General features: G+C 43.7%; 1 protein-coding gene across 1 annotated transcript in view; it reads right to left on the bottom strand.

The window, feature by feature from the left end:
• Nucleotides 1-1,773: 1,773 nt before the first annotated feature.
• The window catches only part of gabbr1b (gamma-aminobutyric acid (GABA) B receptor, 1b), a 123,721-nt gene continuing 100,010 nt past the window's right edge, over nt 1,774-25,484 (bottom strand). Inside the window, exons 16-18 of the mRNA XM_039605151.1 lie at nt 18,290-18,418; nt 6,870-7,013; nt 1,774-6,404 (exon numbers count right to left, since the gene is read on the bottom strand). Of these exons, the coding sequence (XP_039461085.1) occupies nt 6,117-6,404; nt 6,870-7,013; nt 18,290-18,418 (561 nt within the window). The 3' untranslated portion in view covers nt 1,774-6,116. The remainder of the gene's footprint in view (nt 6,405-6,869; nt 7,014-18,289; nt 18,419-25,484) is intronic.

The following is a 25,484-nucleotide window of genomic DNA, read 5'->3' on the forward strand; positions in this document are numbered from 1 at the left end:
TTATGTTAACATAAAGCTCTGAACCCAATGCACTTATCTCTGTTAGGTATACAGAAATGAAGCATGATTTCAGTTTCTCCCATCAAAATCCCCCCTCCCCCCCTCCACAAAAAAGAAGCAGAAGAGAGAACACAACAAAAACGGAAATAGAGCAGCAGCCCATACAGGGGAAATCTGACAGCCTGGTGGTTTTCTTGTTCTGAATAAGTTTGTTTATAGCTGTGGAGGAAGTGTGTGAACTGTTGGTGAAACTTGAGTTGTAAAAGGAAATGATATGATTAACCTCTTTTGAGGGTGATTCAGTAGAGAGTAAAGTAAAATATCATCTCGCATCTTTTAGCTCAGAAACAAATCCTGTTTTATATTAATGTCGATGATACCCACATCTAGATCTCTTTCTGACTGGTGCACATTATTGCACAAATACATGAGCGATGTGCCTTAAAATAAAGTCCAAATAAAGGTGCAGCCCTAATTAAATGGCACAAACTGTTTATTGTATATCATTACCTTAAAAATAATGTCAGTGACTACAAGTTAAATAAAATGAGTGATTTGACTGAAACAGAGTGTACCTTCTGTTTTGTTGATCTGAGAAGCAAAACTGCTATAGTTTAAATTTAAATTTATACCTACATGCAATTAGGATTTTAAGTTTTGGTATTCTAAATGATTAATTTCAACAATTCAGAAGTCTGTATCCAAGCAATTAAAAAAAATAAATAAAACAAACTCTTGTGTTAATGTATAAACCCTCCTGTGAGGAGGCTCCCAGGGTCTGTACACTCTTCACATTCTACATCAGGGCACCTCCACTCCAACGACTACAGTCACCTTCACTACTAAACAAATCAGGAACCAGCTGATGAGACTCCAGAGGTCATACTTTAAGCCTCAGACAAAGATGTCATATTTCCATGGCACTAAGAACTAAAGACCCATGGTGCTCGTTGTGAACATCACACATCATGAAGATGCTGGAGAGACTTATTCTACACCATCTATGGCCCATGCTTAGCCCACTCATAGTCCTCTCCATTTTACCTAGTCAGTGAGCATGGTGAGATAAATGAAAGCCAGATGCTTCTCCTTCAGCACCATCAGACCAGCCCTACTGTTTGATAAACTGACAGCAATGTAGGTAGTTATGCCTCCTTAGTCACCTGGATTACCAACTATCTGACTGTCAGACCACACTATGTGTGCCTGCAGTATTGTTTGTTGGACAGTATGGTCAGGAGCACAGATGCTCTGCAGGGGACTGTCCTGTCTCTTTTCTCTTCACTGTGTACATTATGGACTTCAGAAACCTGCCACCTCCATTAGTTGTATGACGATTCTGCAGTAGTGGGATGTATCAGAGAGGGTGATGAGGATAAATATATTCTGATTCTGAGCAAAGTCTAATCTTGACATAATGATTCCTGGTGGTTATGTGGGGATTTTGCACTTTGAGAGACATATGGATGCTAACCATGGGGGGATTCCCATGATGCATTGAGTATTTCCTTTTCAGTCACCTTTCTCACTCAACATATGTTAATAGACATATCTGCATTGAATCACACTTCCACAGCATGTCGTCTTCCTTCTCTCACCCCAACCGGTCGCAGCAGATGGCCCCGCCCCTCCCTGAGCCTGGTTCTGCTGGAGGTTTCTTCCAGTTAAAAGGGGGTTTCTCCTTCCCACTGTCACCAAAGTGCTTGCTCATAGGGGGTCATGTGATTGTTGGGTTTTTTATCTGTATGTATTATTGCAGGGTCTACCTTACAATATAAAGTGCCTTGATTTGGCGCTATACAAATAAAATTGAATTGAACTGAACTGAATACCCTGCAGCGAACTCTACTTTGAGCTTCAAAAACAAGGTGACAGGAACTGTTCATTAGAGTTGTCTGAAATACACTGCTGGCCATATAGTCAACAGGTTTACCATTTTTAATTGAAAGCTGGTCTGGTATTACATGTAGCTCCTGGAATCAATCAGCCTTTTCACAACGCAGTGAAACACACAGAAAAATCTGTGTGTGATGATTAGAGTAAAGAAAAATATTAGTTATATTGCAATTGTGTTATTTAATTCCATTTGGTTGTTACATGTAGTCTGCTGTCCATAATTTCATTACTTTTTACTGATTTACATGCATGTCCCCTAAGCGCCACTCCCAGTAAACATCAACACATAGGGTCTGTCAGTGACAGCAAGCACATAATGGAATGGTACAGGATAATACTTAACTTAACTTTTTGATCCCTTGTGGTAGATTAAGGGCTGCATTTATTATAATTAACCATTCTTTACTTAATATATCATACTGTTCATGGTAATACCGGTATAATGTTAGGCAATGATAAGAAAATGAAATATCGTGATAGAATATGGGTAAAACGCACATGCGCAGTGCCTTTGTTTTCACACGCACATGGCGAAAAAAGCATGGCGGTGATGGAGAATGAGAAGGGTGAAAGCGGATTGTTGAATGAAACAGAAGAACCAGAATTGGTTTGTAAAAATTGTGCAACTTCAGTGGTGTGCAACTGGTTTGGCTTTCATCCATCAGATACACACCAAAGCACAATTTTTGGCAGAGCATGCAAGCTGGCTGTCGTTATTACTGAACCGATTTTAAGTGCTACACGGCGCTCAAAAATCTGTCAAAAAATGTTTTAGTACGACTTTTGTAAGCTATGAAGCCGCACCGCTTGATGGATTGTTGGAGCATTTGGCTACCGTAGGCAGGAGCCTCGCGGAGTAATACATACTGTGCTGCATTGTGTATGTATAACCTCTTTTTAAGTTTTGTGGATATTATATATGGTTATGGTCAGGATATGTCGGCCAATTTCCACTGGAAATGCCTTTTGGTTGAACTGTCAGCAAGAAATTTGCATTTGCACTGTTAAATTTTTATATATCTTTAATGCACATGAAAAACAGCTGCTAGTTTAAGTGAAAATACATTGATGGGGGAGTTTTTTTTGCACTAATAAAGTTGTGGAGTTGTAAAGTATTTTGTCTCGTGTCAATTATATCGTCAGTTATATCGTTATCGCAAATTTTCAAATATACATCGTGATAAATATTTTTGGCCATATTGCCCTGACCTAGCTGACATATTACCTTCACGCTTGCAGTTAGAATTCAACACCAATTGTACATTTCTCTAAAGAGAAAAACGGGATACTGGTAGAACTATTAGAAAATGTTCACAAAAGAACAACAGAAATGTTATAATGTTTTTTCAATTCATATGTTTAGCTGACACCCATACTGTGCTAAGATGTACCACATGTGCTGCTGTAAACTTACCAGTGGAACAGTAAAACACAACAGAAATCATGACATTAGCACCCCCAAGTGTATTGGACAGTGTAATTACATCCTAAAAGAAATATATGCTCACGACATAAATAAGCAGCAACAATACTGAGCAACTAGAAAAAAAGGTCTAAAAACTGATTTAAAAATTGGTAATGTTGTATTTTATAGCCTTAAACATAAGATCTGCAAATGTAATTCCTACAGCAAATTAAGGTTAAATAAAACATTTTAAGATCTAATCTTGTTTGAATCTAATTTTAAACTCTTCAAGACATTTTACTGAGAAATGAGAAACCCGGATTGTAGAAGTCCAATGATAGCACTGCCCTTGACAGTGAGGGGTTTAGCATGAACACACCCAACTATGGATTCTCTCTAAACAGCGACCAGGAACACTGTTTAAACCACCATCAAACATTTAACCAGAAGAGCTACAGTGACAAAGCTAATTAAATAATGAACATAACCACTAACAAAATTTGCAACATTCATTAAAAAAAATCATATTTTTTTGTCAGTCTCTTCAATCACTATTTAACCACATTAGAAGACCATATTATGAGTTCTAAATGATTGCTAGGCTGTTGTTATCTGCATTTGATTATTTTTTAAACTGTGATTTAAAAGCTGGGACGGGTCTGTTCTATTGTGTTTTGTGTTGTTTCCTTTTTTGGAGCAGGCCGCTGGGCTGTGATCATCACGGTTTCCCTGATGCACCCTTTGAGCATCAGGCATCATTAGTTGGACTATTTAAGAAGCAGCTCTCAGGTGTCAGATTATTGTCTAAGCCTCAAGCAGTAACAAATCACCCGTATTTTATGTACTAGTTTGATAACCAAGGTATTCACAGATTTCCTTCTCCTCTGTTTCCGGTCAGTTCACGACACTATCTGCCCAGCCATCCACCTGTCTGCTTCACCGTGCTACCTGAGTTCATCTCTTCTGGACCCTGTCAGCCCACTCGCCTACACTGTCGCTGGTCCCCGCCTCAACCTCCGGCTCTATGTACCTCACCCAAGTCCGTACTAACCGTGTGGCGAGTAAGCTCTCTAATTCCTTGTGAGCATTTCCGTATCTCCTCAGCTCTGTTCCTATCGGTCGCAAACTTCCTTCTCTCCTCTTCCCCCTCTGGATAGTTTGAGGTTTCCATTAAATGTGCTCCCTCATCTCAGTGTTATGTTTGATATTCGTCCTCACTGTAAATAAACCTGTTTAACTGCAGCCGTGTCTGTCTGAATGATCTGCCACCTGGGTCCACTTGTGTAAAACCTGACACTATGTCTATTACATACACCAGTGGGGGATGCTGGCAATCATGCCTGGGTCAGCAGCTTTATCATGAATCATCATAATAGACATGCTGATAACTGTGTGCATATCAAAGTGCCTTTGATTCAGCTAAAGAAACTCTCATCATCTTCAGTGTTCAGGTGTGTCAGTGGTCATCACAGATAGAATGCTCTTCTTGTTGTTTCATAAATGATTACTTTGAATTTTGATGGTAAACCTGTCACTGCTGAAAATACTATTGTATGCAATGTTAAACTTGATTTGTACTTCTGCATTAAATCTAGTACACAGAAATTTAGTTACACATTGTAGGAATGCACACCACAACAATAAAAGGCTGTAAACATAGTCTTTTGGTTTGCTCAAAGATATTATCATTGGGGAACAAATGTAGTATGCTATAATTATATCTATTCTGCTTATAACACAAATAGCAAATAGCCTAGTCTTCAGGCAAGTTTGTTGTTCTACAACTCTACCACTCTGTATATAAACCCAACCAGTTTGAAACTGTAATAACAAGGATGGATGCAGCCACCAGGAGACATGTTGAAGCCTTAATGGAAGCATTTTGGTCACCATCATTGGCCATCTCTTGCCTGGTTAGCAAACTGCAACGACTAACTATACTGGTGCACTGGGCATACACTGCGGATACCTGCCAATTAGTATTAAAAAACATACTAATGAAATAATAATATTTCACTCATCAAAACTGGAAGACAGATTTCTTGGACAGACCTCTGCTCCTCTTTCACCAAACAGTGAGCACCAGCACAGGTTTAAAACTAAACTAACCTTGCTAATTTTGTAGGCTACCATTTAAATCTAATAGAGAACAGACCGGTTACAAATTTGGTCACTGACTTCAGTTGGCAGGAAATTTATCCAGAGCAATAAATCAAAAACAAATCCAGCAGAGATTAGCTTAGAAAATACTGGACTGGTACACATATAGCATTTTTCTACTGTATTTGAACACTCAAAGTGCTTCCTTACTACAATTCTTATTCACCCATTTGCACACACATTCATTTAAGCACTTTTTTTCTATGCCTAAGTGCTTTTAACCTCATACTGTGATGGATGCCTTTGGGGCAACTCAGGATCTTGGCCAAGGATTCTTTGATGTGGTTTGGCTGGAGGAGCCAACGGGTGGATGACCCAGTCTACATCCTGAGCTACAGCCGCTCTACTGTTTTCAAGTTGTAGTAGTAGTGGTAAACCAGTGACCTTAAAACCAGGGGACATTTAAAGACACTGCTCATGCCTCAATCAATTTAATCAAAAGAACATATGCTATCACAGGGTGTATATCTGTGTATGTGCGTTCTCGCCAGTGTTTTTTATTGAGCTGTTGCTTGACTGGAACATATCTTGCTGCACTCATTTCTGTCTGAGGGAAAATCCTTTACCTTTATTTATGTGCATTTGAAACCTTAGATATTGATTTATTTTTCAAACTTGTATTACTATCCTCATCCTGCCACTCTTAACCACCATCTTACTTGTAGAGTAGCTGAAGCCGGCTAGTGTGGCACTTATTTCGACTGATTTTGCTGTCTGACTGGTAGAGGCTGGACGAGTTGGCGAAGGACTGTGGAACGGGATGGGGGTCAGAGGCAGGCGCTGGGTATCCTGGAGGAGGGGCCAAAGACCTGGGGTCACTCTGGGTGATGGAAAAGGGAGGGGGGCTGTGGTTCTGATAAGTGATGGTGGACGCTCTTCTCCTTGATCGCAGGGCCTGTCTCTCAGACAGCTGGTTTCTCAGCTCTGACACACGTTCTTCTTTCTAGGGGAAAATTAAAGTAAACACTCAAAAATTCAGTTATTACAGATCCAAAAAGACTTTTACCTGATAAGCATCTGTTTTAACTGACTTAGTTAACAAGAGATGTATAAAAGGTTATAAAGCAAATGTAAAGCAACACATTTGTCTATTTATTGGTATGTATCCACACCAAAAGTGCTGATTTCATTTACCCAGATTTTGAAATAAATAAATGCTGGAATGGACTTTAAACTGTGTGCTACTCAAAGTCTACAACACATTTTTGTGTCACATCATTGTGTGTAGTAAATCCCGCAGGTTGATGTCATAGTTAAATGAAACCCATCTGCTCAGGAAGGCCGTGAGAACCTGCTTTCTTATTTAGGTACTTCTTGGGAGAAAAAGGATTTGAGTCGTTAACCTGTTAAATATAGAGGAAGAGCTTAAATGAAAGAAACACTTGGATAAGAAAAGGGCCTGCCTGACCTCCTGGATGATCTTCTGCAGTTCCTTGTTCTCTCTCTCTAGTTGTCTGGACTTCTCCTCGTCATTGTTATTGGTGGATGAACCTGTCTTCATGGTCTCCTGGGTGTCTGACTGCCACTCACCTCGTGTTATCAGACGCCGCATCTACAAATTGCGCAAATGTTTTCAGTGTGATACATGAAAACTCCATAGTGCATCTATTACAACAGCAGGGCTTTGTAGTACTCTAGAAGAGTCCATCTGCTGATAGGTACTTCTTGTGCAGACCTTTTACCAACTCAAAACATTTTGCACATTATGAAACAAAGGATATAACAAAAATGACCCAGGACTACTGAGCATCTAGAATCCTTTATCAGAGAGGAACGAGACCTCATTCCTCTCCCACCAATTAGTCCCCTCAGTTTCCAGATGTTTACAGACTGTTGTTAAAAGAGTCTAGACAGTGGTAAAGATGGCCATGTCCCAAATGTTTTGAAAATCATTTCTTACCATCAAACTCAAAATGAGTTATTTTGAAACATTATCTACATTATCTTTAATTTCAATGGTCACCATGACATACAAAGTGCATGTATAGAATTATCAAAGCTGAAACACCCCAATTTTTCTCATCAAATAACACTTAAAAAACTTCATTCCAAATACAAGTTTTGCTGCCATCAATCTTTGCTGTCGCATGATTCTTTCATAAATATCTATCCAAGGTTTGTTGAGTTCCATGTTTCTCATATAAAATATCTGTTATTAATATTAGTTTGGGCGTTGGCTAATTAGCAGTTATTTCAGTTGATATTACCTAACTCCAACGTATAACTTTTCTATGACAAAATGAATGCAAATAGCAGAAACAAAGTTTAGAAGTTTATTTCTATAATGTACACAGTGTATTAAACCAATTAATACCCAAAGAGTTGATGATATGGTGCTTTAAACTGTACATTTATGGTAAATAAAGGATGTAAAAGTTAAACCACCCAGTCCAGACTTTTCTTGGAAATGAGCAACTTAAGAAAACTTTACAACATTTCCTTGATCCTATAACATCTCACACTCTAAAGATATGGTTTGGCCTAGTTAAACAAAGTAAGTTGGAAAGGGAGGTTAAGATGTTAAACTGGGCTGCTTATGTTGTTGGTGTTATACCAAGTGCACACGACTCAGGATTCAGGAAGTGGGAACAAAAAGGAATAACAGCAATTTGTACGATAATGAAAGATGGCAATTTGATGAGTTTCCAAGATTTAAAAGATCGGTATAGTCTAGAGAAAACAGATTTTTATCGGTACTTGCAACTTAGAGACTACTTTTCAAAGAAAGTAAGTTCATGTATGTCTTATTGCGTGCTTGATTGCGTAATTAAAACATACAGTGGACTCCAGTTCAAGGAATATAAAAACCTAATAGAGAACACGGCGACATAAACTGAATACATAAAGAAATGGGAGGAGGAAATAAAAACTGATATCTCAACTGAGGAATGGGCAGATGTGTGTGAAACCCAGAACACAACGACTAACTCAAGATGCTGGAATTCCCCGGGGACCCAGAGGGGCTGGCCGAGGACCAGTTCAACCGGGGAAACCCCGAGGTCTTCCTTAACCGTGCTGCGCAATCCCAGCCAAAACCCACGGAAGACGGTCAACCCAGTTGCCACCTCTTAAGGAAGCCCAGAGCGTTAGCTTGCGGGTGGTATGCTGTGGTGCGGTGGACCTTGACCCCCAGGCCCCAGGCATGGCAGACCAAAGCTCCGAAACGGAGGCCCAGACGGATGGATGAGAGAGGGCATGTACCGAGTCGAAAACACGAAGATGCCATGAAAGGGGGACCACCGGGTGTGGGCGGTCAGTGGAAACGTTGTAAGGCAGGCGCGGACCACCGTCCCACACGGGAGTGTCCTCCAGCACGAGGCCCGTTTTCGCTGACTGAAGAGCAAGGACGTCTAGGTCAGCACGTTGCTCAGCAGCCATGGCAGCGTAGACTACGCCAACATACACGGGGGAAACCAACATGTGAGACAGACAGTCAGCGACGTGATTGGACTTACCAGCCACATGCTGAATGTCTGCCGTAAACTCCGAAATGGCTACCAACTGGTGCTGCTGGTGTGCGCTCCATGGGTCAGAGACCTTGGACATGGCAAAGGTCAAAGGTTTGTGGTCAACGTACGTGGTAAAGTTGCGACCCTCGAGGAAAAAACGAAAATGTCCTGTCGCTAGGTGCAGGGCCAGCAACTCCCTGTCGAAAACACTGTACTTGCATTCGGCGTCCCGGAGTGTACGACTAAAAAAGGCGAGCAGCTGCCAGACACCGGAAACCTGCTGTTCCAAAATGGCACCCACTGCTACGTCGGATGCATCGGTGGTCAATGCAATCTCCGCCGACGGAAACGGGTGGGCCAGCAGGGTGGCGTTAGCCAGTGCAGACTTGGCCGCGGAAAACACCTGGACGCGTTCTGGGAGCCAGTCAACAGGATCTTTGGCTGTTTTACCTTTCAAGGCAGCGTACAGCAGCTGTAGCAGGTGGGCAGCTCTGGGGAGAAAGTGGTTGTCAAAAGTGATCATCCCCAAGAACTCCCGCAACGCTTTAACTGATGTGGGACGCAGAAAAGCCGAAACGGCCTGGACCCTGCCTGGCAACGGGACCACACCGTCAGTAAAAATGCGTTGCCCAAGGAAATCCAGGACAGGCAACCCAAACTGGCACTTCTAGGGGTTGATGATCAGGCTGTGCTCTGCCAAACGCTGAAAAGCCTGGCGCAGATGGGACTCGTGCTGGCTTACCGAGCAGCTGGCCACCAATATATCGTCCAGGTACACAAAAACGAAAGGCAGTCCGTGCAAGACAGAGTCCATCAGCCGCTGAGTTGGTCTGGGCGGCACCTTTCAGGCGAAACAGCATGCGCAAAACTCGAACAAGCCAAAGTGGGTAATGACAGGGGTTTTAGGAACGTCTTCGGTGCATACGGGAACCTGGTGATACCCCTGCACCAAGTCAATTTTAGAAAAGCTTGAGGTCCCGGCGAGATGGCCGAAAAATCCTGAATGTGAGGGATGGGGTAACGATCGTTCTCCATGGCATTATTTAAATGGCGAAAATCTCCGCATGGCCGCCACCGACCGTCCGATTTGGGCACCATGTGAAGCGAAGAGGCCCAGGCACTGTTCGAGCACTTTACAATGCCAAGGCGCTCCACGGCTGCAAACTCTTCCTGAGCGACGGACAGTTTCGCGGGGTCGAGGTGGTGAGCGCGTGCGAACACCGGGGGCCCGACTGTGGGAATATAATGTTCAACCCCGTGCTTCGTTACCGTGTTAGAGAAATTAGGGACAGACAGCAATGGAAACTCCAAAAGCAAACGCTGAAAAGCATCCCTGAAGGTCACTACATTAGCCTGAATCAGGGGCTCGGCAGCCCGAGTAAAACAGGCTAGTGAAGAAAACGAGAGAGCATCAATTAAATGTCTGTTATCAACATCGACTAGCAATCCATGGGCACACAGAAAATCAGCGCCTAAGATAGGCACTGAGCTAGTGGCAACAACAAAGTTCCACTGGAAATCGCGGCCATGGAAATCAGAATCCGAATCAGAATCGCGTTTATTGGCCATGTATATGCGCAGACACATACAAGGAACTTGGTTCCGGTAGATGGTGACTCTCAAGCACAGCAATGTAAATCTCAACAATGTAAGCAACACAATACACACACACACGCACACACACACACACACACACACACACACACACACACACACACACACACACACACACACACACACGTGTGGATATATACATGTACACATGCATACACAAACATACACAAAGCTGTGTAAACCAACCATAAATAACCATCCTAAATCTTATATACATAAAATACAGGATGACAGAAATGAAAGATGAAATGAGTACCACAGAATGTACATAAGGTGCAGTTGCAGTCTGGCAGTGGGAGCAGTGTGACAGTTCAACTGTTTAGGAGGGCGATGGCGAGGGGAAAGAAACTGTTCCTATATCGGGTGGTCCTGGTCTGCAGGCTTCTATATCGTCTGCCAGAGGGCAGCAGGTCAAAAGGCCTGTGTCCCGGGTGTGAGGGGTCTGTGATGATTTTCCCTGCCCGTTTCCTGGTTCTTGAGAGGTACAGGTCCTGGATGGAGGGGAGGGGGGCGCCGATGATCTTTTCTGCTGCCTGTACAGTCCGCTGCCTGTCCTGTTTAGTGGCTGCTCCATACCAGACTGTGATGGAGGAGCACAGGACAGACTCGATGACTGCAGTGTAGAACTGGATTAGCAGCTCCTGTGGAAGACTGTGCTTCCCCAGTTGTCTCAGGAAGTACATCCTCTGCTGGGTCTTTTTGAGGATGGAGGAGATGTTGGTCTCCCACTTCAGGTCCTGGGAGATGGTGGTGCCCAGGAACTTCTCCACAGTCGACACCGGGCTGTCTGATATGGTGAGGGGGAGCAGTGTTGAGGGATGTCTCCTGAAGTCAACTGTCATCTCTACAGTCTTAAGCATGTTCAGCTCCAGATTGTGCTGACTGCACCAGAGTACCAGCCGCTCAACTTCCTGCTGGTATGCAGACTTGTCACCATCCTGGATGAGGCCAATGACGGTGGTGTCGTCTGCAAACTTTAGGAGTTTAACAGCCGAGTTCTTGGAGGTGCAGTCATTAGTGTAGAGGGAGAACAGTAGTGGTGAGAGGACACATCCTTGAGGGGCACCAATACTGAGGGACCGAGTTTCAGAGGTGATCTCCCCCAACCTCACTTGCTGCTTCCTGTCTGTCAGGAAGCTGGTGATCCACTGACAGGTAGCTGGTGACACGTTGAGCTGGGAGAATTTGGAGGAGAGAAGTTCAGGCACGATGGTGTTAAAAGCCGAACTAAAGTCCACAAACAGGACCATGGCATAAGTTCCCGGGCAGTCGAGTTGTTGCAGGATGTAATGCAGCCCCATGTTCACTGCATCATTCACCGACCTATTTGCCCGGTAGGCAAACTGCAGGGGGTCCAACTGGTGGTCTGTAATGTCCTTCAGATGGGCTAACACCAGACGTTCAAAGGATTTCATGACCACAGACGTCAAGGCGACAGGTCTGTAGTCATTGAGTCCTGTAATGGTGGGTTTCTTGGGGACCGTGATGATGGTGGAGCATTTGAAGCAGGAGGGAACTTCACACAGCTTCAGGGATCTGTTGAAGATGTGGGTAAAGGTGGGTGTTGTAGCTGGTGATTTCCCACAGGCCCTTCCACAATGATGCAAGGTCGTTGGCTGAGAGCTGTTATTTCAGCTTCTGGGAGTAGATCCTTTCTTTCTTTCTTTTTTTTTTTGCTTTTATTGTTTATTTTATTTTATTTTCACTTGCTACACAGGAACGGTGTAGGAACGGTGATAAAGGGCAAAAAACAAAAACCAACAAAACAAACAGACAAACAAAACATATCAATCACCTGGATCACCTGTTGAGAAAGAAAAAAGAGAAAACAAGCAAAAAAAAAGAGAGCAATATAATAAACAAAGTCATTGCGATGATCTATGTGAATATAACAGTAAATACTAAATATTGATTATTATTGTGCAGCACGTAGGATCGACAGCGCACAGTGTGCTTTGAGGTAGGAGCCAAAAAGGGTGTAGTTTGTGTCTGTGAGCACCCGTGTGTACACCTGTGAGCATGAGCGCGCTTGTATTTAAAAGGTTCCTTCATGTAATGATCTTCTAGAAGGTGGGGAGTAGATCCTTTTAGCTGCTTTGATCTCCCTGGTCAGTGTGTTCCTGGCCTGCTTGTACAGGGCCCTGTCACCACTTCTGTAGGCATCCTCCTTGGCCTTACGAAGATGTTGGAGTTAGGAGTGAACCATGGTTTATTGTTGTTGTATGTGCAAAAGGTCTTGGTTGGCACACACACATCTTTACATCTTTACAAAAATTGATGTATGATGTCACAGGGTCCGTCAGCTCATCCAGGTTCTCAGATGCAGCTTCAAAAGCAGTCCAATCAGTGCAGTCAAAACAGTCCTGCAGTTCCTGCTTTGCTGAGTTAGTCCATTTCTTCACAGTTTTGACTACAGGCTTGGCACGTTTGAGTTGTTGCCTATAAACTGGAATAAGATGGACCAGGCAGTGATCAGAATGTCCCAAAGCTGCCCAGGGGACAGAGCGATAGGCATCTTTTAAAGTGGTGCAACAAACAGTCACCAACCTTTCTCCGAACCATGTGATGGGAGAACCATTAGCTGCAATCAGCCGTGGTCCACAGCCTGCTGGCAGTCTGTTGGCGGTGGCCAGGGGAAGGAAGCTCTTCTGGGAGCCAGAGTCAACCAGAAAACACCTCCCAGAGCGCGAATCCTCTATGAAGAGCAGCCTTTCCGTATCGCCAGCATCTGCAGCCGCTACGGTGTGCTGGCAGGTCTGTTTCCCTAGGCCAGGAAAGAGCAAGGTGGCAGACAGCGACACGCCCTGGTGCCAGAATGCTGATGGTAAAACCAGAGGCTCTTCCCACGAAGCCGTCGTGTAGCGATCCCTGCCGTCAGCGAAAGATCAGACGCTCTGGAGGAGGCAGGTGGAGATGCCACCGGTGGGTCCATAACCAGGGTGTGCACGTCGAAAGTGTGGGTAGCGAGAAGAATTCGATCCGCTTCCTCTGCCTGGGAGCGCTAATCCCTAGCGGCCAGAAGCGGAGAGTTGGCAAGGCTGGCTCTCATGGCAGCCGGCAGCTGTCGGAGGAAGAGGTGGGTGAAGAGGAATCCTCCGTCATCTGGTCCGAGTAAGGACAACATGTTTTCCATGAGCTCCAGAGCCGTGCCACCACCCAGGCCTGAGAGGGAGAGAAGCTTTTCGGCTCGCTCCACGTCAGAGAGGGTATAGCGCCGAAGAAGCAGCCCCTTAAGGGCAGCGTATTTCCCTTGGGCGGGCGGGTCCCGGAGGAGGGTCCGGCAGCTTCAGCTCCACAGCAAATGCAGCTGCAGCAGGAGGCGGAGGACCAGTGGGGTCATCCTCGACCTGTAGCATGTTTGAGTCTGGGGTCACCAATGTGGAGGTAAGCACAGACGACACAGAGCTCTTAGTTCTCACTCCTGCTGTATTCCTCTCCTCACATCAACTGAACACATCGCACCACAAAACACAGAAACACACTTCCTCAACCCTGGGTGTGAGTGTAGCCTTCTAGTGGTCCACCACAATATTTTTGTTGCTAAGTGGGAGAAGTGGACATTATATGGCAGGAAAATTAAAGAACGAACAAAACATTTAAGGTTTATGTCTATAACTTTGTATATCCATATATATGCATATATATATGGATATATATATATATATACAGGGAGTGCAGAATTATTAGGCAAATGAGTATTTTGTCCACATCATCCTCTTCATGCATGTTGTCTTACTCCAAGCTGTATAGGCTCGAAAGCCCACTACCAATTAAGCATATTAGGTGATGTGCATCTCTGTAATGAGAAGGGGTGTGGTCTAATGACATCAACACCCTATATCAGGTGTGCATAATTATTAGGCAACTTCCTTTCCTTTGGCAAAATGGGTCAAAAGAAGGACTTGACAGGCTCAGAAAAGTCAAAAATAGTGAGATATCTTGCAGAGGGATGCAGCAGTCTTAAAATTGCAAAGCTTCTGAAGCGTGATCATCGAACAATCAAGCGTTTCATTCAAAATAGTCAACAGGGTCGCAAGAAGCGTGTGGAAAAACCAAGGTGCAAAATAACTGCCCATGAAATGAGAAAAGTCAAGCGTGCAGCTGCCAAGATGCCACTTGCCACCAGTTTGGCCATATTTCAGAGCTGCAACATCACTGGAGTGCCCAAAAGCACAAGGTGTGCAATACTCAGAGACATGGCCAAGGTAAGAAAGGCTGAAAGACGACCACCACTGAACAAGACACACAAGCTGAAACGTCAAGATTGGGCCAAGAAATATCTCAAGACTGATTTTTCTAAGGTTTTATGGACTGATGAAATGAGAGTGGGTCTTGATGGGCCAGATGGATGGGCCCGTGGCTGGATTGGTAAAGGGCAGAGAGCTCCAGTCCGACTCAGACGCCAGCAAGGTGGAGGTGGAGTACTGGTTTGGGCTGGTATCATCAAAGATGAGCTTGTGGGGCCTTTTCGGGTTGAGGATGGAGTCAAGCTCAACTCCCAGTCCTACTGCCAGTTTCTGGAAGACACCTTCTTCAAGCAGTGGTACAGGAAGAAGTCTGCATCCTTCAAGAAAAACATGCATATGGTAGTTGATTATAATTGGCACCCACACCTTTTGTTCGCTTTAGTTCTGTTTGTTTTGACTGTGTGCTTGTTTGTTTATTTCTCCTGAAATGTAGTACATGTATGTGTTTAAACTGTGACAAAACTATTAATGAAAACTACAGTGTCAAAAGAAAGTTAAACCAAAAAGTACCTACAAATTCTAGTAGGTGCTATTGGCTTGAAGTTAGCCTCTAGTGTTGTATGCCAAATCCCCATTGAGTTCCTGAGTAGGTAAGGGCTAGTTCTTTTAGGTTTTAGCAGCCAACAAGATGGTATATTGGTCAGAATACAGGAAGGAAGACAAGAGGCTTCCAGTTTGCTGAACTGTCAAAGTCAGCTGGTTTATTGTCACAACACCGAGCATTTATTGTAATGCTCGGTGTTGCCAGCAGTATTTTCCAGTACATCTCCAGCCTTGGTGATGCTGTTCTCATATTCTTCCTCTGCCACTGAGAGTAGACCTTGTCTGGTTCTGTGGAGAACAGCTGGTTTATTCTCCTGCCTTCTATCTCTAGGTGTACCTCTTCAAGCAGCTGACCAAGGCTGTGAGTCTTTGCTTGGCAGTTTCCAAGGCCTCAGGTATGGACAGCTTGCTGTATTTCTTAGGCATCTTCTTCATTGCACCTTTCTGCAGCTCCGATACTTGGCTAACCTCCCTCCATGCTACCTTGATTTTGGCCTGTAGTCTCTTTCTCCATGGAGGGTACTGCTCCTCATGGCTGTTCAACTTGTAGCTAAGCATCTTACTGATCACTGCTGCCATAGTGTAGATCAGCTGGTTACTCTCGGTAATAGTTTCGGTAGGTATTGTCTGTAGTTCTGCACTCACACCATCTAGTAGTTCTTCAGAAGGTACTTCATGTAGTCTTGGTGTACGTGTGTATATATATACATATATATATATATATATAACTTTTTCCCTACTCGGTTTTTAGGTTTTTTGGGTGATTTCAGATCAATTGTGTTAATAGAGAAGGTCAATTTAAAAAAATAATTTTAAAATCAGACACGTGAGATTGTGCTGAAAATAATGATACCAAACAAGGCAAGGTAAAAAAAATTTAAAGGTCAAATATAAAGGTAAAATCAAAAGTAATCAAAAATGGCCAATTATACCCTGGACCATTCTTCTAGTTGTTATAATGCTCACTAGCTTCTGCTGTGGGCTCAGGCTTTTTCACATTCTGACCATTGCTGCCTGCCCATATGGTGTTTTTTTTTTTTCAATGTGCTGACGAACATTTTTGCTAAGGTTACCGAAAATGGAACATTTCACATTCAGAATTACATTTCAGAATTATACAAAAAGGCCTTTTGCAGGGAACACAACATGGGTTAACAATTTAAAGCTGTTCACCTGTTCTTGATCAAGCCTTGAAAACTGGAGCTACTACAGGTGCTTTAACTTTTCTGGATTACTTAGAACCCCCTCTGTCTGCATAAAAGCAATGTTGGAACACACTGTGGTACCATAACCTCGTGAGCATCAGTCGAACAGTATAGTAATGCAGAAAGTAGTGTGTTGCTTCAAAGATGGTCAGAAAAAGGCAATTAACAATGGAAGAGAGACAGACCATCATAACACTTATGTAGGTCTTTCCTGCAGAGAAATTGCAAATAAAGTCAAGGTGTGAGTGAGTACAGTTCCCTTCACCATCAAAATGCACTCAGAAACAAACTCTGACAGGAAGAGGTCTGGCAGACCCAAAGCCACAACTGAATCAGAGGACAAGTTTCTGAGCGTTAACAGCTTGTGTGATAAGCAGCTCACAGGACAACAGCTTCAAGCACAGGTTAAAAGCAGTCATAGTAAGCAAGTCTCAGTTTCATCTGTGAAGAGAAGACTTCAAGCTGCAGGTTTGACAGGATGTGTTGCAGCAAGAAAGCCATTGCTAAGATGTTCGAATCAGACCAAGAGGCTTGCCTGGGCCATGAAACGCCGTCAAGATCCAGTGTGTGTCCATGCTTATGTGTAGGTATTATGGACTGATGAATCAAAATCTTCAGTTCATCACGCAGGAGCTTTGTACGCCATCGAGTAGGCGAAAGGATAGTTCCACAGTGTGTGGCATCAACTGTCAGTGTAATAGTCTAGGGCTGTTTTGCTGGATCCAGGGTCGGTGACTTGTACAGAGTGAGGGGTACCCTGAACCAAAACAGCTACCACAGCATTACACAGGGCTATGCAGTACCCTCTGGTATGTGTCTAGTTGGTCAGGGGTTCGTCCTACAGGAAGATCATGACCAAAAACATAAATCAAAGTATGCCAGAACTACTTCAAGGAAAAAGAACAAGATGGTAAGCTTGAAAACATGGAGTGACCAGCAGAGTCTCCAGACTTAAACCCCACTGGGGGTGGACAGAAGAGTGAAAGCAAAACAACCTACAACGTTGACATTTATGGGACCTTCTGCAAAAGATATGAAAAGAACTTTCTGAAGAATATTTGATTTCTATTGTAGAAAGAGTGCCACGAGTATGTTCAGCTGTTATATCTGTCAAAGGTAGCGGCTTTGATGAGTCAAAAGTTTTGAATACATATTGATCCATAAATTGATTCCATGATTTCTTTTGTATACCTTTAAATGCTTATTTGTACTATGCTTTCATTTCAGAGTGTAATGAAATATTAAACTTTATAATTTTCAACAAAAACTTGAAAAATTGGGGTGTTCTAAAACTTTTGACTGGTAGTGTATGTACAATACTAATTTTTTTCAGCAGGTTAGAAAATACAACAAGTATCAGTTTAGCTTACAGTATGAAAACTGGAAATACTTGGGAAAAGCTAGCCTTGCTCTGGACCAACGCTCAAAAATTAGTCTCATCAGCTTACTAATTAAAATGTGTTTTTTGATTTACTTGGCAAGTATGGACATGATATTTGTGTACTTAGTTAATATCATCCTCCCTAATCTAACAGCACTCCAGGAATATGAACAGACACACAGCACCATGCTGATTGGCCAGAGTAGACTGTTAAAGATCTGAATTGGTGATGCTGACACGGCAACACTCACCCAATTTGCAGACCTTCAGGTGATATATCATGCAATCTCAGATGCCTTCCGTGCTAATGGCATTTCATTCGGTCTTATGCTAAATGTGCTAGTTTAATCTGCAGGTATGGGATGAAGAGAGGTGTGAGATGGTTTTACCTTGGGGACAAACAGAACCACCAGGGTGATGTAGACTGAGAAGACAATGGCTAAAGAGGCGAAGGCGAAAGAGGCATCCTGCTGGGAGGACAGAATCATGGTGACTGGAGCTGTGATCATACACAGTACCTGAAGAGAAGAATAAATAGAGTAGATAAGCTTAGCTTGTTTATTACAAAAATAAATCACAAGAAAACTTTAGTCTTAGCATAAATTTAAAAAAATAAGTGTAACAATTTCAACAGAGTTGACTATCACACTAGTAAAAAAGTGGAATGAAGTGGAATGATCACTTTGAATTCAGGTTTAATTCAGTCCAACTGTTTTCTACAGAACATTAATACAAAACCTCTGGTTTCAATTTAATGGTGATTTTGAAGACCAATGATGGGATTAATGGCGTTAAAAGTAATGGCATTACTAACGGCGTTACCTCTCCTCCATGCACCCCACTAAACAGCCAGACTCTCACTCAGTCACCCTCACCGAAGCCTCTCTTTTCCTGCCTTCTTTCCTTAAAATTCATACTCACCTTCTGTCAACCTTAACTCAGCTCCGAAATTAACCACCCTCTCCCTCAATTGCCTTCACGCCAGAGACTCTCAGTACGTTACTATGTCTACTATTTGTATCACTGTGTTCAATAAAGCTTTGTTAAAATCTTCATCTATCTGTCCCTTGAGTCTGTCTTTGGGTCCACTCCCACCTACTGGCCTCTCAGCCTTTGACATTACAAACTGGCTGAAAAAATGGACCTAACAGATGCAATTCGGACAGCGATCTCCAAACAGGGAGCAATAATTGGTGAACATGAGCAAATCTTGCAGTTTCAGGCAAAATCAGGTGCAAATCAATCAGTGACACACAGTAGCTGCTAAACTCTCCCACTTAGTAGGTCTGCTGAGGGGAAAGACGCTGGCACGGGCTGAAGCTCATTTTTCATTTCACCCAATTATTTCCTGTCCATATAATGAGCTTCTTGGTGAGCTGACAAAGACTTTCACTCACCCAGTCAGGGGGCAGTGCGGGCCAATTATTACATTTATGGCAGGGCAAAATGTGATGTAGCAAAGTTTGTCATTGAATTGTGCAGTTGGAAGCCAGTTGGCCCGATCATTTGCTTCAGGATTTATTTTTGCAAGCCTTAAATGTTAGCCCTTCCACTCATGCTAGAACCTCCCATACCTGCCATTGGACTCAATAACCAGGTTTTTGCTCTATCACTCATCAAACGGAATCAGTTTATCTGATCTTGTCTAGAAACTGGGAGACCCTCTAGTTTTTCACCTTTCATTGTCCTGACACACCTCTGATCCTCGGTTACCCATAGTTAGAAAAACACAATTACCATATAGACTTCCACAGAAAATGGGTCCAAACTCCACATGTGTGCTTCTCTGGGATCCTCAGGGAAATATTCATCAAATTTCTCTGTCAGTTGTGAAAGGTGCTGACAGACAGAGACACTGAACTTCACCTGAGGAGAGTTTTCCAAGATCTGAGACAAAAGTGGAAACATGTCCATCCTCTTTTCCTGGGCCCTCTTAGTCCACAAAGCAAGTTTCTTGAAAGCTTCAACTTTGCAACAAAAAACATGTTGCTGTTTTTCCCTTGAAGTGAGATGTTCAGCTGGTTCAGCAGTAAAATAATGTCACAGAGGTAGGCACGCTTAGCTGTGAACTTTGAGTTGGCATAATAATGTGCAAGAGGAGATTTTTTCTCTGTGAGAAAAGAAAAGACCTCATTCCTCAGTTCAAACAAACGCTTGAGGTCCAGTTCTCTTGAAAGCCGTCTCACCTCATTGTGGTAGAGCAGCTGGACACGATCTGCTTCCATGTCCTCACAAAGCTTGGCAAAACATCTGGAGTTCACTCCATTATTTTTAATGAAGTTGATAGTTTTCACACTTACATCCATCACCTCGTGACATCTTTCTGCTGCAAGGCTTTCACGGTAGAGAAAACAGTTGATCTGTTTAGCTTCTGGTGCACTCAAGAATCTGTCTAATGACGCCGAGATGCCTGCCAGTCACTGAAGCTGCACCATCACTGCACACCCCAACACAGTTCTGCCAGTCCAGGTCATTCTCCATGAACTAGTTGTCAATTCATTCCTGAACCATGGCTCGTGTTGGCAACTCTCCACAAAACAACATGTCTTCATGCAAACTGCTATCCCAGCGATAATGAACAAAAACCAGCAGCATTGCACCATTCGTGACATCAGTGGGCTCGTCTTGTTGCAAAGAGAAAAATGGACTACTTTTTATTCTTTCCAGAAGCTGATGCTGTATGTCTAAGGACATGTCCGTGATACAGAGGCTCACAGTGTCGTTTGAGAGTGGGATGGATATTGGCTTCTTTGCAGCAGCCTCTTCGATCATCTCACGGCACATATCTACAGCGACAGGCAAAGTCAACTGCTCTGCTATAAGTGAAAGACTTTTTACTGTGTGCCACAAGTCTGGATATGAGGTAGATAGCTTTTAAAGCACATTTAGAGTTACCAGTAAGTGACAAAATAGACAATTTCTGCATCTGTTGTCTTTTCTTTTCTCTTGAATTATTTCACCGGCTGTCTTGGGATGTTTGGGTTCGATGCCGTTTTAATTTCGAAGGCTTCAGTGGATAGCATTGGTCCACACTCCACACATTGGGCTCTCGGGTCCGCCTCGTTTCCTCCATTCACAAACCCATACTTCAGGAAGTCAGGGTTGTACTTGCGCAAACATTTTGCCTTTGGGGGGGGTCACTTTCATCTTATCTTTTCAGTTTTAGGAACTTCTTCATATATTTTGAAAACAGCAACCGGCAGGCAGAGTGTCTTCTTCTGCTTGCTTATTGAGGGTGATTAATTAAACCACTACCACCAAGCGGTGGGAAGCTGTATTATAACTGAGATTTTCATGGATAACAGTAGTGTCTTAAAATAATAACTTGTGATGTCCCGCTGCCCCCCAAAATGTAGCTCATGGTGTGGCTTCATGGTAAGAATCACTAGTCTAGACTAACTAAACTAACGCTGCAAACCGGTTCTGAGACAGGTGAGAACCTGACCTGCAGGAGCTCCCTCTGCTCTTCAGGACTGTTTTGAGCACACTGACTGGGACATGTTCAGGCAGGCTGCAAGAAATGGTGACTACACCAACTTTGAGGAGCACACATCATCTGTGACCAGCTACATCAAGAAGACTTTCATAATACGCTCCAACCAGGAACTGTGGATGACTGTAGAAGTGCCTGAGCTGCTAAAGACTTGAGACTCTGCCTTCAGAGTTTGTGACAAGGTGGCCCTGGGAACAGCGAGGGCCAAACTGTCTCGAGCCATCAGACCAGCAAAGCGCACGTATGGCAGAAGAATCTACAGCCATTTCCAGGACAGTGGCCACATACGGCACATGTGGCAGGGCATCACCAACTACAGGAAGATGGCACCTGCCTGCGATGGTGACACCTCCCTACCTGACCAACTTCTATGCACGTTTTGACGCTCAGAATAACGTGTTGGTAAGGAAGGTGGACAAAACAAAACAGATTGTTGACTTCAGAAGAGCACTGTCCAGTTAACTTTGATGGATCCTTTGTGGTGGTTGAAGAGCACCAAATTCCTTGGTGTTCACCTGGTAGAGAACCTCTCCTGGTCTCTCCACACCAGCTCCATAACTAAGAAGGCCCGACAGCATCTCTATGTCCTGCGAAAGCTGAGAAAAGCCCATCTCCCACCATTCATTCTCACCACCATCTATAGAGAGACTATCGAGAGTGTCCTGCGTAGCAGCATCACTGTCTTGTATGGTAACTCCACCGTATTGGATCGCAATACCCTACAGCGGATAGTGGGAACAGCTGAGAAGAACATTGGAGCCTCTCTTCCCTCCACAGACACATCACACCTGCTGCATCTGCAAAGCCACCAGCGTTGTGGAGGACCCAATGCATCGGTGCACTGGGTCCTCCACAACGCCATGCTGCCTTCTGGCAAGAGGTACCGGAGCTTTCACTGCCAGACTGCGGAACAGTTTCTCCCCCCAAGGCATTAGACTCCAGAGCGCCAGTGACTGGACTGACACACACACACACACACACACACACACACACACACACACACACACACACACACACACACACCTTCATATATCAAGTTACTTTTTGCAACAATGCTCAGTCTTTTGCACACCCCACTGTCATTGTTGCAGTTTTCTTTTACACTGTTGTGTCATCACTGTCTTGTGTCTGTGTCATTCTGTCTGGTGTTGCATTGTCTTTGATTTGTTTTGTTGTTTTGGCAATTTTTGCACACTTGCACTTTATATAGTCCTGTGTTGATTGTCTGTATATATACATTATACCTTATATGTCGCACAATGGTCTTGGAGGAATTTTGTCTCATTTCACTGAGTACAATGACTTCATATAGGAAAAAAAAAAAAAAAATCACATATGCAGGACACCTTAAACTAGTTTTTTAATTAAGCAGCAAGGCAGAACAAAGTCGGGGCTATATCAAAACACAGGGACTAAACCCCAATTCAACCAGACCCAGAAGTGATCCGGAATTAAAACAGGACTACAACAGTTCAAAATCAGGACTACTTAGGACTTAACCAAAAACAGAACCAGAATCAAAACTAGATGATAGTAGCAGTAAAAATCATCATAGACCTGCACTACACTTATTTTTTAATTCTACCAAAGTACACTATTTAGATTCTTAAAAGTTTATATAATTATTTAGCCTTGTTGTGCAAACAAGCCTGACTAACTTAATAAATATAGAATTTGAAAAGTAACAAATGGTATCTAAAAAGTTACACTAGGCACTAGATACAGTGGCTTGCCAAAGTATTCGGCTCCCTTGAACTTTTCCACATTTTGTCACATTAGAGCCATAAACATGAATCAATGTTATTGGAATTCCACGTGAAAGACCAATACAAAGTGGTGTACATGAGAGAAGTGGAACGAAAATCATACATGATTCCAAACATTTTTTACAAATAAATAACTGCAAAGTGGGGTGTGCGTAATTATTCAGCCCCCTGAGTCAATACTTTGTAGAACCACCTTTTGCTGCAATTACAGCTGCCAGTCTTTTAGGGTATGTCTCTACCAGCTTTGCACATCTAGAGACTGAAATTCTTGCCCATTTTTCTTTGCAAAACAGCTCCACAACTGCCCTGTGACGGCCTCAGAGAATACTGGGAGCAACAACACCATGAAGTCCAAAGAACACACCAGACGGGTCAGGGATAAAGTTATTGAGAAATTTAAAGCAGGCTTAGGCTACAAAAAGATTTCCCCAGCCTTGAACATCCCACGGTGCACTCATTCAGAAATGGAAGGAGTATGGCACAACTGTAAACCTACCAAGACAAGGCCGTCCACCTAAACTCACAGGCCGAACAAGGAGAGCGCTGATCAGAAATGCAGCCAAGAGGCCCATGGTGACTCTGGACGAGCTGCAGAGATCTACAGCTCAGGTGGGGGAATCTGTCCATAGGACAACTATTAGTCGTGCACTGCACAAAGTTGGCCTTTATGGAAGAGTGGCAAGAAGAAAGCCATTGTTAACAGAAAACCATAAGAAGTCCCGTTTGCAGTTTGCCACAAGCCACGTGGGGGACACAGCAAACATGTGGAAGAAGGTGCACTGGTCAGATGAGACCAAAATGGAACTTTTTGGCCAAAATGCAAAACGCTATGTGTGGCGGAAAACTAAAAGAATCAGAATCAGAATACTTTATTAATCCCGAAGGAAATTAGGGTTACAGCAGGCAGCACGCTAATGGCGCATGCGCACTTACAAAGGAACCTTCTGACCAAACTTACACAAACAACACATTGGGAAGACATGCATCCTGCAGCATGTCTGCGCTGGTCCAGTCGACCGCCATCTTCCCCGGGTGGGGACAAGCATCGAAGGCGTTTTGAAAGGGAGGGGGGATGAGTGTATATCAGTATATGTGTGTGTGTGTATGTGTCCAGAGTTCAGCTGAGACAGTGTCCTTCGCCCTGCTAGGCTAAGTAAACAGTGTTCCAGCCAACCCAGGTGGCCTTGCGTAGGATAGGAAGAACAGTCTAAGCACAGTCTGTTATCAGGGTGTTTTTGTTCAGCTCCAGCCTTGAGATCACAGCGGGCTCCGAAGGGATAGCCGCATGAAGTGATGGTGGTGTTTACTTTAGTGCGAACAACTCATGTGAATTTCAAAGCTGTTCTAACAGTCCGACACTGGTCTCTCAATCTCCTGTTGGAGAGCCGTGAGCTTCTCCATGATGTTATCAAACTTACGCTCCGTGATGTTGTCCTTCTTGTGCTCAAAGAGCAGATTCTGAGAACTCACGACTGCAGTGAGCTTCTCCAAGATGTAATCAATTTTCGCTTAGAGGTCTTATTCTGAGTGCTTCTCCGAGATGTAATCCAATTTTTGCTCAGAGGTCTTATTTTGAGTGTTCACGGCAGCCGTAAGCTTCTCCAAGATCTTATCCGTGCTGCGCCCAATGAGCCCATTTTGAGAACTCACCACTCGTCCCATCGATTCAATCCCAGTGGGCAGCCTTGTGGGGTTTTGAACAGCCGATTCCGCTTTCTTTAATCTTCGATGAGCCAGGGCCAAGCCAGCTCCGATCAGCAAGAACCCTGTTATCATGGTTCCGAATAGGTAGATGTCTTCAACACTCAGGCTCACCCGAGCCCAGACTTCTCGTTGAGAAAAGGGTGTCAATTGCATTCAGGGACCAGTTGATCAAATCCATAATTCCTCTTTAGGTTTTAGAGAACAGACTGTGAGAGAGTGTTCCAGGGAAAAGTAATACAAAATACACGAGACAAGACAAGGACACAAGAGGCTAAGCAGGGAAGATAAGGGGGAGAGGAGAGGAGAAAAGTGCGACCGCCTTCGCCAAGAGCCAAAGACACTGCACATCACTCTGCACATCACTCTGAACACACCATCCCCACTGTCAAATATGGTGGTGGCAGCATCATGCTCTGGGGGTGCTTCTCTTCAGCAGGGACAGGGAAGCTGGTCAGAGTTGATGGGAAGATGGATGGAGCCAAATACAGGGCAATCTTGGAAGAAAACCTCTTGGAGTCTGCAAAAGACTTGAGACTGGGGCGGAGGTTCACCTTCCAGCAGGACAACGACCCTAAACATAAAGCCAGGGCAACAGTGGAATGGTTTAAAACAAAACATATC

This window comes from Oreochromis aureus, linkage group 22 (genome assembly GCF_013358895.1).
Source record: "Oreochromis aureus strain Israel breed Guangdong linkage group 22, ZZ_aureus, whole genome shotgun sequence".
In the NCBI taxonomy this organism is placed as follows: Eukaryota; Metazoa; Chordata; class Actinopteri; order Cichliformes; family Cichlidae; genus Oreochromis; species Oreochromis aureus.